This window comes from Protopterus annectens, chromosome 13.part0, assembly GCF_019279795.1.
Source record: "Protopterus annectens isolate FY-2018-M chromosome 13.part0, PAN1.0, whole genome shotgun sequence".
Lineage (NCBI taxonomy): Eukaryota > Metazoa > Chordata > Ceratodontiformes > Protopteridae > Protopterus > Protopterus annectens.
The window spans coordinates 56,174,314-56,187,114 of NC_056747.1; the positions used below are offsets into that span (position 1 = coordinate 56,174,314).

Consider the following 12,801-nt stretch of genomic DNA (forward strand, 5'->3'; position numbering starts at 1 on the left):
TTATTTCTTCAGTTAGGAACATGTAAAAGCAAGCGATACTGTGTGCTATAGTATTTCCTTGCTGATGTCCTGCTACTCAAGAAGAATAGCACTTTACTAGAAACCTGTTTGAGTGGATGAAACCTTTCTAGAAAATTCATAAAGGTAATTATGAAGTATTTGCTTATTTCTAAGCTATATCTGCCATTAGTGATCAGTGTTTATAAGCGGTGACAATTGTAATCGATCAGCTGTTCAACAGAAAGTTCTTTTTCTTTTTCTCTTTCCTTTCTACTATTTACAGAATACTTTTGTTTAATTGTTTGTAGATGCTTGTGTATAAACCAGGGTAGTGATGCAGTTAACTATTAGTATCATGTTATGGAAAGCCAATTTATTTATTTTTTGACCTGCTAATTTCCCAAACACTCGATAGGATTTGAAGAGCAATGATGATGTCATCGTAATTTACATAATCCCACCTTGGTTACTACAGAGATCAGTTACTAGTGGATTTTATTTTTATTTAGAACAAACTGGTATTTATACTAATTATTAACATTTAATCAAATGTCTTGTGTACTTTATATTCCAGACAACTTTCAAGCTGCTGAAACAACAACACAGGCAAAGGAGATCTCCGTCACACATCAGCATCAGTCGCACAGCTGACCATGGTATTCTAATACGGTATCCAAACACAACTCAAACAAGTTTCTTAATGCTATACGAAGTTCTGTTTACAGACAACCATGAGAGCACTTGGATGCAGAGAAAAAGAAACTGCTCTTCAATTCAAAGTAGCGCTCGAAGTTACTGTTTCATGAAAGAAACAAATGACAGTTTAGAATGTTAAAACGCTAAGCTGGAAACAAAATCAGGGAAAAGAAATAATGTCATGTTTAAATCATATACTGACAGAATGCTTGAAAAAACGAGTGTTCTTTACAATATATACATAAAATCAAGTTCTGATATTATCTATTTCAGGTTTCTGATTAAACAGACAGTAAATTAATCCTTCCCCTTTTTATTTTTTCTCATTCCCCCCCCCCCCCCCCCAGGATCCAACTAACTCTACATCCTAGGTAACACTAGCAGTTGTATCTAATAAGAATACAGTAATATTAATTTTAGATTGCAAGTTTCACTGGTTAAATAAATGAGTTATACAAGACAAGTAAAGTAATGATACATACTTCTTTAGCTTTCCATAAACATTTATGATTTAGCTTGATCTTTGAGAGAATTAGGAAGTCCAGTATTTGTAGCTCCAGTTTTCATTTTCTTCTTTCTTACATCCATCCAGTTATTTTTCTCAGGTGATCTTTTAATGGTTGTAGATGGTGACCAGTCCATGCCTTCTGGGATTGTAATGATGTTGTTGTTTTGGATGAAAGAAACAGCTTCTTCGACATTGTTGAAAGATCTCATCTCGTTTTGATGGTAGATTTTGATTTTGGCTGGATAGACTAATTGTGCCTTAATTTTATTTTGCTTTAATAGTCTTACCACCGGCCAAGAGCTTTTCCGCATTTCCAGGACTCTTGTGGAATAATCGTTGTCTAGCCTTATTTGGTTTCCTTTGAAAGACAAGGGACTTTTCCTCCAAGCTGTTTTCAGTATGAGTTCTGTATCTAAGAAGGATAGGAACTTCACAACTATGGTTCTTGGAGAAGCATTAGGGGAAGGAGGCATAGGTATCCCCATGGCTCTATATGCTCTCTTGATCCCGTATGACAAACCTTCTTTTAAGTCCAAAAATTCAGGCAGCCAGGAATCTAGGAAGGAAATAATATCTTCTCCTTCTGTTTTTTCAGGGAGACCAAAGATTCTAATATTTGTTCTCCTCTCTCTGTTTTCAACATCATCTACTTTATTTATCAGCCAGTTATTTTGTTGCAGTATGGTCTCACAGTGGGATTCATCTTCCTTAAGCCTTTTGTCTATGTCATTCAGTGAAGTTTCAATGTTCAGAATTTTGGATTGTTGCTGCTGGAGGATTTCCTTTAGAACATCAGTTTGTTGTTGACAGTTCATCTTTAAAGTTTCAAGGTTGCCAGTAAATCTGTCCATTTTTAAAGATAATTCCTGGAGAGTAGTCGATATAGACTGGATTTCTTTCCTTAGTGTGGAATCAGCGTGTGAAGATTTTGAGTTGCTCATCTCTGCCCAGTTATATAATCATTAATTCTGACACAAAATTTTTAAGAAAAAGCTCCAAAGTTGAAAATCTAGTATATTACAGGTTCTCAAACAGATTGTATAACTTTAAAGGAGCTGATAATAGAATTTTAAATAATAATTTCCCTGTTCTTGGTAGCTGATGTGGAGCTCAAGAAAAAAGCTGTTACCAGTTGGCCATTTAGGCTCCGCTCCTTTTGGAAGATTTTATGAGGGATCTCAGCTTCTTACTGAGGCTGACCAGGGGGTTCCTTCAATCATGGAATTTTACTCTTTTTTGCAACAGTTTCTTTCTTCTGTTGTAGAGTTTGTTTATGGCAGGGGACCACCAGATTGGCTTCATTTTTTTTTAGGATAGCACCTTGATTCTGTTAGGGATAGCACGATCCATGCACTCGTGTAAGTGCTTATAAAGTGCATTTGTGTAGGATTCAGCAGTCGTACCTCTATTGTCCATCTGCACGGGTGTCGTAAAGTTTGCCACTTCTGTCTTAAGAATCGTGAAGTTGGCTTTGGAGAAATTCTTTATGGTGGTTTCCCTAATGGGGGGTGGGAGCGGGATGTGGATGTCTAGGGTGATTAGCTTGTGGTCAGATCTGACCAACGAGGAATTGACCTCTGGTGTGGAACACCGGTTGCCCGTGTTGGTAATGACCAGGTCTAGGATATTGCTGCCCCCGGTGGGGGTGTGGATAAATTCACCCAAGGTATCAGAATTTATGAATTCCAGAAAACATTGAGCAAAAAAGTTGGCACATGGGTAGTTTTCCCAGTTAATGGTGGGGTAGTTGAAATTGCCCATTATTAGGGTGTTGGGTTGTACCCTAATATTTTCCAGTGTATAAAGAAATAAGGAGTGGGAATCTTGGGGCATGGTGGGGGATCTGTAGCAAGTTACAATTTGGATTGCAGTCTTGCCCAGAGTTAGTTGCACTTGGATAATCTCGGATGCATTATGCTGAGCAGCTAGCCTGGGGGTGTGGATATCCTTAATGAATATGGACACACCTCTGCCTTTAGTGTTTTGGTCCAGGTTAGGTGGCCGAAAGGTGTCATATGAATTATAGCCTGGTAATGCAGGGGTGCTCTCTGGAGCCTTGAACCAGGTCTCTGTCACTGCACAGATGTCGATGTTCTCCATTTTAAGGAGTGCCTCGAGTGAGTGCATTTTGATGTTTAGACTTCTAGCATTGAGCAGCATTACCCTCAGTTTTTTCTTGTTTGTACCTGTTAAGGTGGTGAATTTGTCATTTGAAACTTGCCTAAAAAAGGCACTATAGGAGTGGAAAGAGCCTTAGCCAGTATCCGGAATCCCATGGGTGACAGGTGCAGGCCATCTCTGGCAAAGCATCGTGGTCTTTCGATCATGTCATCCCAGGCAGACAGATACTGGATCTCCTTAGAATGACACCAGAAGCTTAGCCAATTGTTGAAGTCAATCATTTTGTCCTTGTACTGTGGTATCATTCTAGGTGATGGCAGGATGCTACTCAGGGCTAGGGCCATACCTGCCTGGGCTACAAGATCGGAGAGCTCCTCCATGTCTCTTTTCATGTAGTCCAGGGAGGTATGTCTCAGGTCATTCACAGCAACATGGACAATGACAGAGTCATATTTGTACTTGTTATGGAGTGACCTGAGTGCATGCATTATGTGGCGGATCCTGGCATCTGACAGGCAGCCAATGGTAACTTTCCCCTTGTTTAGCCTGGTGAATGGAACATCAGTGTGCCTGACTATAAAGTCACCTATGACTAGAGTGTTGGGTACATTGTTATGCCTTATGGGCTATGGTTGAGTGGCACACTGAGTTTGTGGGCTATGTGTCATTTGGGTTGTGTTGGGGGGTGGAGGTTGCTTGCGTTTCTGCTTTGTAGGTCTCTGTTGCTTGAGCAGATTTTTATTGAGAGCCTCTGTTAATGTAGGTGTGTGTTTCATGTTTCTATGTGTGTGTTTTGGTGGTGTAGGTTTTGCGGGACTATGTGATGAGTGTGGTGTGGTGCAAGTGTTTACCTTCTCCTCTTGACTGTCTAGTCCAGTCTTGGGTGAAGACAGCTTTGCTTCCATTTTGGCTATATAAGTGCATTTCTCACAGGTTGTAGTGTTGGGTGGTAGGAGGAGAGGGTTGTCTGTGTACATGAGGCAATTGCTACATTGCCCCAAGATGCCCATATTCATCAGGTAGACAGGAGAAAACATCGGGTCCTGACCCTTAGACATGCCTGGATAGGTGCTTATTTATTAAGTACTAAAAATTGTTTTCCTCTACACAAGTGAGGAAAGTTGAGTGCTGTAGTAATTTGTAGCTTATTTAGTGCTTACAATGAGTACTGAACAAGTGCTAAACTCAAAGAAACATATTTCAGTGCTAAAACTAAAAAACTGACTAGTTCTAAGGGAAAATTTGTAGAACAGACTTTATGACGCCAGGAATAGTTTAACCCTAGCTAAGCGGTGATGCATAAAGTGTGTGTGTATATATATATATATATATATATATATATATATATATATATATATATATATATTTTTTTTTTTTATGTAATAGTAGCAAATGAGCAAACTGATTTAAACAAATTAACCAATAAAAAGCTAAAAACTGAGCCCCGTCCCAGCAGTCTTCGATCAGACAAGTTCTCACTGCACACTCCTACCACTAGGGTGCAGGGGAACCTTCTCCAAAAAAGATGGTCTGGATTAGTGCTCAAATTATACAAAAAAGCTAGATTCAGCAGGTCTGAATTTAGTCTATGCTACAGCAAAAAAGGCATACCAATTTCAGAAAGAAAAAGTTCAAATAAGCAGGCACAATAAGCCTTTAACCAGAAACTCCCAGCTCAGAAGGGCAGAATCTACCCTCTCCTCCCACAAGAGTGCAGACCACAAACCTTCTTAATGTAAAATAACTGGCCCAAAGCCCAAGTGCTTAAACCAGAACTAATGCACTTTTAGAATAACAGACACTGAGTCTTCAATCAGCAATTCCCAACTTAGAAGGATGTAAGCTACCTGTTCTGCCACTACAGTGCAGACCACAAACCTTCTTAATGTAAAACAGCAGATCTGAAGCCCAAGTGCTTCAACCAAAGGCTTAGAATAACAGTTGCAGTTTAATCAGGCTACTAACAAGCAGTAATAAATGCAACAGAATAAATGCAATTAAGTACGTAAGAACAAGCAGCAAAAGCAAAATAAAGTGCATTTTTTTTTTAGTAAAGTGCAAGGAGAGAGGAAGAAGGAGCAGAAGAAAAATTCAAGGTTAAGAACCTAAGTGGGTTGGCCTTCTCAAATGCTCTCTCAGTATTAAGTAGAGTGAACACCAGACTGGAAGGGGTGTCCCAAATCAAATTTACAGTAGGGCCGGGCAACTGCAAAGCCAACAACTATAACACCACCACAAGAATAGGGTAGGAGGGACAGTTTCAGGACAGATGAGAAACAGAAAACAATGCCAGAAAATATATAAAATAATTCAATCAGGCAAAATTAAGACAATGCAGAACTCTGAAAGGGTAAAATGCCAAGAAATATACTTATCGATCAGCGATATATTTCCAGATTGTTTAAGAATCACACTGCAGACAGAACGCCAGGAGTTTCCAACAGTGCATCCCCTGTTAGAATAGTGCCAGTTACTGGCCTTAGGGATCATCTCAATGTGCCAGGTTTCTCGATGATGTTTAACTCTGTAGCAATTGTGCTTTTTAGCTGTACCACCCCACGATAAAGTGGTGCTGCAGCCTTCTGGTTTCAGTGTTGTAGCTCGTGGGGAAATGTCTTGCATCCTACATGCTGAAACCCTTAATAATCTCCATTCCTTGCTCTCGCTCTCTTTTCTGTTCTATTATTTCTGCATTCATCCTTTATAGTAACAAATATTATTTTCAGTTTCATATTACTGTACTATATAACACACTATTGTATTAATCTGTTGATGTAATACTGTCTATACCAGATTTATTTTTCTTTTATGTAACCAAATGACTTTGTTGTGTATTCAGTCTGGGCTGACTTTGTAATCAGTCACAGATGATCACTGTAGTACTCCAGAAAACAAATATAAAAAATAAATAAATTCAATTTTAAGGCAGCTATAAGTAAATAAATGTACAAGTTCAGGAAATTAATTTTTCAAAAATAACTATTTGTAAGACATAATTAGAATTTGCACTGGTGAAATGTATACATTAAGAGGAAGAACAGAAAGAGATTGAAGCAGTGGAATGAGGCCGTAAAGAGGATTAATCCGAATTGTTGTTCTGGTGCTTTGTAGCCATTACACAACACAAATATATTTACACAGCTGAAATGTATGCAGTCTGGGAGACAAAGAGGTGAGTGGTTATTAATAAGAGGAGTAAAAGAGATCAGAGATAAAGTTAGAGTAGTAGACAGTAGCACAAGATAAGGTTGTAATAATTCAAGAACTTTGAAGGAGAAGGAAAAAAAAGAGAAACTGTAACTGTCAGCACTCTGACTACATACGGTATGAAAAATCAGGCAACTGAGAAATATTTGAAATACTGGAAGCTTTTTTGTTAAAAATGAGACTGAAAAATAAGTTTAGTAAATCGGTTATAGTTATACATTTGTGTGGATCTACAACTTACAGCCTTATGAAAAATCTACTGAGTAGAGAGAAACGCATTAGAACAAAAATACATATATATATACAAAGGGCTTGTTGAAAAACAGTGTGATCGTGAGCCGAATACTGAGTAGAGAGAAACGCATTAGAACAAAAATACATGTGTGTGTGTGTGTGTGTGTGTGTGTGTGTGTGTGTGTGTGTGTGTGTGTGTGTATATATATATATATATATATATATATATATATATATATATATATATATATATATATAGATACACACACAAAGGGCTTGTTAAAAAAAAGTGTGATCGTGAGCTGAATACAATAATACAAAGATTTCAGTTTGATTCTCACACATGAAAGATTAGTGAATCTGTGACTGAGAATATGACTGAATTTAAAAGCCTTGCTCATGACTGCAACACATTATAATGCATATTGAGAAATAGGGCTGCTTGAACTCATTTAACTTTAAAAATGCTTTAATGATTATTTTAGATGTAGATCCAGTAAACAAAAATGTACAAGATCTAAAACATAATAACCTGCTTGTGCGTTTGTACCACTGTTCCAAGACAGACCTCTAAGGGACAAGGATCCAAACGTAAGTAACTCAACAAAGGTAATGCATGTTAGCAGTGGAATTGGAAGTTTAAGCAGGAAAATTCACTGTTCATAAAGTACAGGGGACCACATAGTCCTTTTGTATATAACAAAAGGAAGTATTTTAGGAATACATGTATTGAGGGAGCTACAAGGAAGTTTAACACGTACTGCTAGCATGTTCACAGTCATAAAGGCGACCAACACTACAAGGAAGTTTAACACGTACTGCTAGCATGTTCACAGTCATAAAGGCGACCAACACTACAAGGAAGTTTAACATGTATTGCTAGCATGTTCACAGTCATAAAGGCGACCAACACTGTACTGAAAACTTGTAAAGGAGGCCTTAAAAAACTATAGGGAGTTACTGATACAAAAGTTACTCATAAGTAACAAGCTGGTAACAGTATCTTTGATAAGAATGTAAGATAATGGGCCAAGCTTGCTGCACAGAAGATGGTTAAACAAAATTAATGTAAACCTTCATTAGCAGATAAATAAAACATATTTGTGTGATAGATTCATATTCCAATTTATCCCTCAACTCTGGAACAAACCTCGGCATGTCAAGCACTGTAACACCCTTAGCATCTTCAAGGTAAACCTAGATAATTGGATGGGCAGCTTCAAATTCACTCCACATCTATGTTGTCTTGTTCTTCATGATGCTAGAGGAAATTTTTGGATAGGGATTTTTGGCTAGTCTTGAAATGGTCTGCAGACCAATTATGTAGTACTTACCTATGAGGCTACGCATGTATGGAGAAACAAAGCACATACATACCAAAAAAGAGGCTTCATCAGAAGTGTTTATTAATGATGAAGCTGGTTTTAAAGAAGAAAGACATATGTAAGAAGGGACTACACATATGATTCACGTTCCTTCAGATGCTATACATAGGTTTCTTATGCTTGTGTATGAAGGTAGTATTGAAAAATAATTACTTCTCTAAAATCTTCCGAATGATCAGCTCCTGTGGGAACCATACTGAAACCTGATGGCATTAGTAGGCTTTGCAGAGATTATAATTTAACTGTCATCCAAGTTTCTTCCTTGGAACAATAGTCGAAGCTTGAGAAGAAGACCTTTTTTGAACTGCTGGCAGGTGTCAGAAGTTTACAACATTACCCGCATAACCTGGGTTTTGAAAATCTACTTGCATAAGAGCAGATGAAGCATCAAACTATCAATGTGTTAGCACCTATGACCCCATTTAAACATCAGTGCATTAGCACCTAAGACCCCGTTTACACATCAATGCATTAGCACCTAAGACCCTGTTTACACTTCAATGCATTAGCAACTAAGACACCATTTACACATCAATGCATTAGCATCTAAGACCCCATTTACACATCAGTGTGTTACCACCTAAGACCCCATTTGCACATCAATGCATTAGCACCTAAGACCCAGTTTAACATGAATGCATTAGCACCTAAGACCCCATTTACATATAAGTGTGTTAGCACCTAAGACCCCATTTACACATCAGTGTGTTAGCACCTAAGACCCCATTTACACATCAATGCATTAGCACCTAAGACCCTGTTTGCACACAACTGTTTACCTTTTGGAGGACTGTTGTTTATACCTGTTATAATTTTGGAACTATAACAAATTTCTTACCGCCTTGAATTACTCCAGTATTACTGGGGCAGGTCATGGATCCTAAGGGCATCTCAGGGGCCTGGACATCTTCACATCCATCCTGGTGGGGGGGGTTGTTCTATGCCTTACCCACCACCCCTCTCTCACAGCAACATGGTTATGTCTGAGGGCATGACCATACACTGGGGAACATTGCAGTGTATCACCCACATCCATGGTAGTTGAACCAGGTCCATCCCTCACCTCCTGTTTGGACTACACCTCCATGCAATGATTTCTGCTGTCTACATCAGGGATCACTGTAGACAGAAGCCGATGTGGCTGCCTTTTCTCCTGATATAGGCACTCTCATCTCTCCCTGCCACTCCATTAGTTGCCCGCCCTGCTAATTAAACCCATGTCATCTGGATCTTAGTTAGGACTTTATCCCTCTACACCACCAAAACAGCATAACGTGTATATTCCATGCTGCATATTACACAGCAAACTCAACCCGCATTTGCTACTTGTACTGATTATTTTCCAATAAATTATAAAAGTAAACACATAAGGAATAATAAATATTTAACTGTATATTCCACATTCTTAAATCCTTTTCATTTACCCACTGCCTACCAACCATTAGCGTCCACAAACGATTGTTAGCGCATTTATTTCCCATAGTGCAAAAACTAATCACAGAGACTATTCAGGCAGCCATCGTGGCTTTTTTTTGCTTTAATACCTAATGCCATGCTTTGGGGCAGATGTAGGGGCCTATGACAACACAGCTAATATGCTCTCCTTGAGCATGTGTTCATGAGGCCTAAAACAATTAGTTCATTAAACCAAGCCTGTGTCTTTGGTTATTACTGCATCAGCCGCAAGTCTCCACATGCATTGGTGCAACTGACCCTGGCGCATCAGTCCCACCTCTCAAGGTAGGTAAGCTGTTATTTGCTGCTGACTTCTATCCTCTATGCCAAGAGCTTCCAATACCTGAGCAACTTACTAAATTTTGGTAAAATTCTCATAATGATGGTTTAATCCCTCTGTGTCACATTACTGACTGCACACATGGATTCTGTTTTCCTCCAATCCTACAGATATGCTGGTGGGCTGAACTGGTGGTCATATAAATTTCCTGCGTTTGTCTTATGTGTGTGTGTGTGTGTGTGTGTGTGTGTGTGTGTGTGTGTGTGTATATACATGTGCATGTATATGCATGTGTATTTGTGTGTCCTAGCACTAGTTTGATGTCATTATACCAGTAACCTGCAGGAATATGTCCCAGCTCCCTTGTGATTGTAAACAAGATAATTTTTTTATCAAAAAAATAAAATATTGATAAAATTAAAAACATATTAAATTTTAATTGAATTTTAAAATCAAAAAATGTAAAACAGGACTTTGTGTTTTCGGCACTTGTTTAGGAATGCATTTTATTCAAAAGATGAGTGGGGTTTCAAATAAGTGCACATTTCACCCAGGCTAGTTTGCTAACAAGTTTCAATTTTAACAAATTTAAATAAAACATTCCTGTGTAAAAAAAAATTAAAACACATCTCTTTTGTTCTCATCTAGTTAATAGGTAACACCTGCTGATGCCATTTAATACAATTTCCACACCATTCCTCTTCAATAAAGACAGAAAATGACGAAATTTATTTCCTGAGAGCATAACTGAAAATGTCAAAATATTGCAGGAGTAAAAATTGTGAATACTAACGTGCGCTTGTCGTCATCAATTGCATTCACTTTTCCACCTGTAAAAACTCTAATCTTGCAACCCTTCCACTGCTTTTTTGTAGTTAGTAGATAAGGGATTAGAAGCGTTAATCCTTAAAAGGAAAAAAAGGTAAAATGTAACAAATGGCTTCACTCCTGAAATGTGCTTTCATCACATCAAATCAAACTGTCACAATGCCATGACATAATTAAACACAGGCATTCTGCACAACTTCAGTTAAAAATTATATAGTTATAGCAATTCTAAAAAAAAATACAAATCACAAGAGTTCAAGTGTACATCGCTCAATAGAAAATGCTGTAAAGTAATAACTAAATTAAACCCAATGCATAAAAACTGCTAAGGGCATAAAGTTTTGTACAGTTGCTGTATTACTCAGTAAAAGATTTTAAGTCATCATTCTCCATAAAAATATCCTTGATATTGGGTAAATAGCGGGCAGGGTAATGATAGAGTGAAAATGCTTAAATTACAATTTCTGGATAAAATCCAATATTTCTTCTCCAGAATGTATTTTCCCCGTACCTAATGACCCCGCCACTCAAAATAATCATTAAGGCAGAAGGAAGCTTTTTTTCTCATTTCTGGTGATTCTTGTCTAACTCTCTTCAGTACTACTAGCCATCTTTACTAAAAATTTTCTCTTGTGCTTTCTTGATCTTCCGACAACTTGCTCATCATTTAGAAGGAGTACTGAGTAAAACACAAGCTCCTCAACTTTTTTCCCAGGAAATGTCCTCTATATAATTATTCACACCCTCTTTAGCAGTTACATGCAATCATGCCCTTCATCCTGCCTTCCTATGTGCATAACAACACAATCGCCTTGGAGCAGGCACTTCTTTTGCTGTTATCTGTTGCTGCACATCTTTGTTTTGCTCAGGGATTGCCAAAATACTATTACTACAGACTTTGCAATTCAAAGACTGAATTATTCATAAAGTAAGACTTGTGTTATTGTGGAGAGTTCTTAACCAAAATACTGAAGGTCAGACACTGTTTCTGGATCGTGCTGCCTTTTTTTCCGTGAGTTTCAATTACGCTCAGGCAATTGCAACGCACTTATTTTAGAGGAAGGGTCAGTGTGATTTGAACAGTGGTGTTGTTGCCTATATATCACTGAGCTAATTTGATTTTTTGCTTAAATAGTGCTGCATCTGTGACATTTGTATTCCTCCTTGTTTGTGATTATTTAACTTTGTGTTTATTTAGATATTGTCACAATCGCTAACCCTGAATTGCCTCCAGTTTTATCAACTTGCTTTTTTCATTTTGTTTCTCTCTTCTACTTTGACTTTTGACAGGGTTAGGGATTTTCCTGCTAGCATTTTCTTTTTTGTGCTGGGCTGAATAGAAGACATTTCTTGGTCTGTTACTCTAAAATTTGTAGTTTTCTTGCAGTGTGGATTACAGTCACTGAATAATGAAAGAAATGTAAGTTTCAGAACTCATAGTTTTCATAAAATGCATTCTAATACATTTTAAAATGCTGGTGTTATATACTTAAATTGCTAATCTGTCTCTTATTTTGTATTGTTGTCCCTCATTATTTTTTGCCTTTGTTTAATTCTTGCACTAAGAGATTGAGAAGTGTGTGCATGTGTGTGTGTGTGTGTGTGTGTGTGTGTGTGTGTGTGTGTGTGTGTCTGTCTGTCTGTCTGTGTGTGTGTGTGTGTGTGTGTGTGTGTGTGTATGTGTTTGTGTGTGTGTGTGTGTGTGAGTTTGTGAGTGTGTGTGTGTGCGCGTGCATGTGTGTGTATGCGTGCGTGTGTGTGTGTGTGCGTGTGTGTGCATGTCTGTGTGTGTGTGAGTGTGAGTGAGTGTGTGTGAGTGTGTGCGTGTGTGTGTGCATATGTGTGCGTGTGTGCATGTCTGTGTGTGTGAGTGTGTGAGTTTGTGAGTGTGAGTGTGTGCGCGCGTGTGCATATGTGTGTGTGCGTGTGTGTGTATGTGTGTGTGTGTGTGTGTGTGTGTGAGTGTGTGCATGTGTGTGCGTATGTGTGCGTGTGTGTGTGTGTGTGTGCGCGCATGTGCGTGTGTGCATGTGTGTGTGTGTGTGTGTGCATGCATCCATAGCTCTCTCATCATCATCATCATCATT

At 38.3% G+C, this 12,801-nt stretch overlaps 1 protein-coding gene across 1 annotated transcript in view; it reads right to left on the reverse strand.

Annotated features, from left to right (window-relative positions):
* Window positions 1–12,801, reverse strand: part of LOC122787830 (solute carrier family 12 member 2-like) — a 1,020,929-nt gene that overhangs the window by 167,915 nt on the left and 840,213 nt on the right. The window contains exon 21 of the mRNA XM_044054742.1: window positions 10,680–10,791. Coding sequence (XP_043910677.1) covers window positions 10,680–10,791 — 112 coding nt within the window. The remainder of the gene's footprint in view (window positions 1–10,679; window positions 10,792–12,801) is intronic.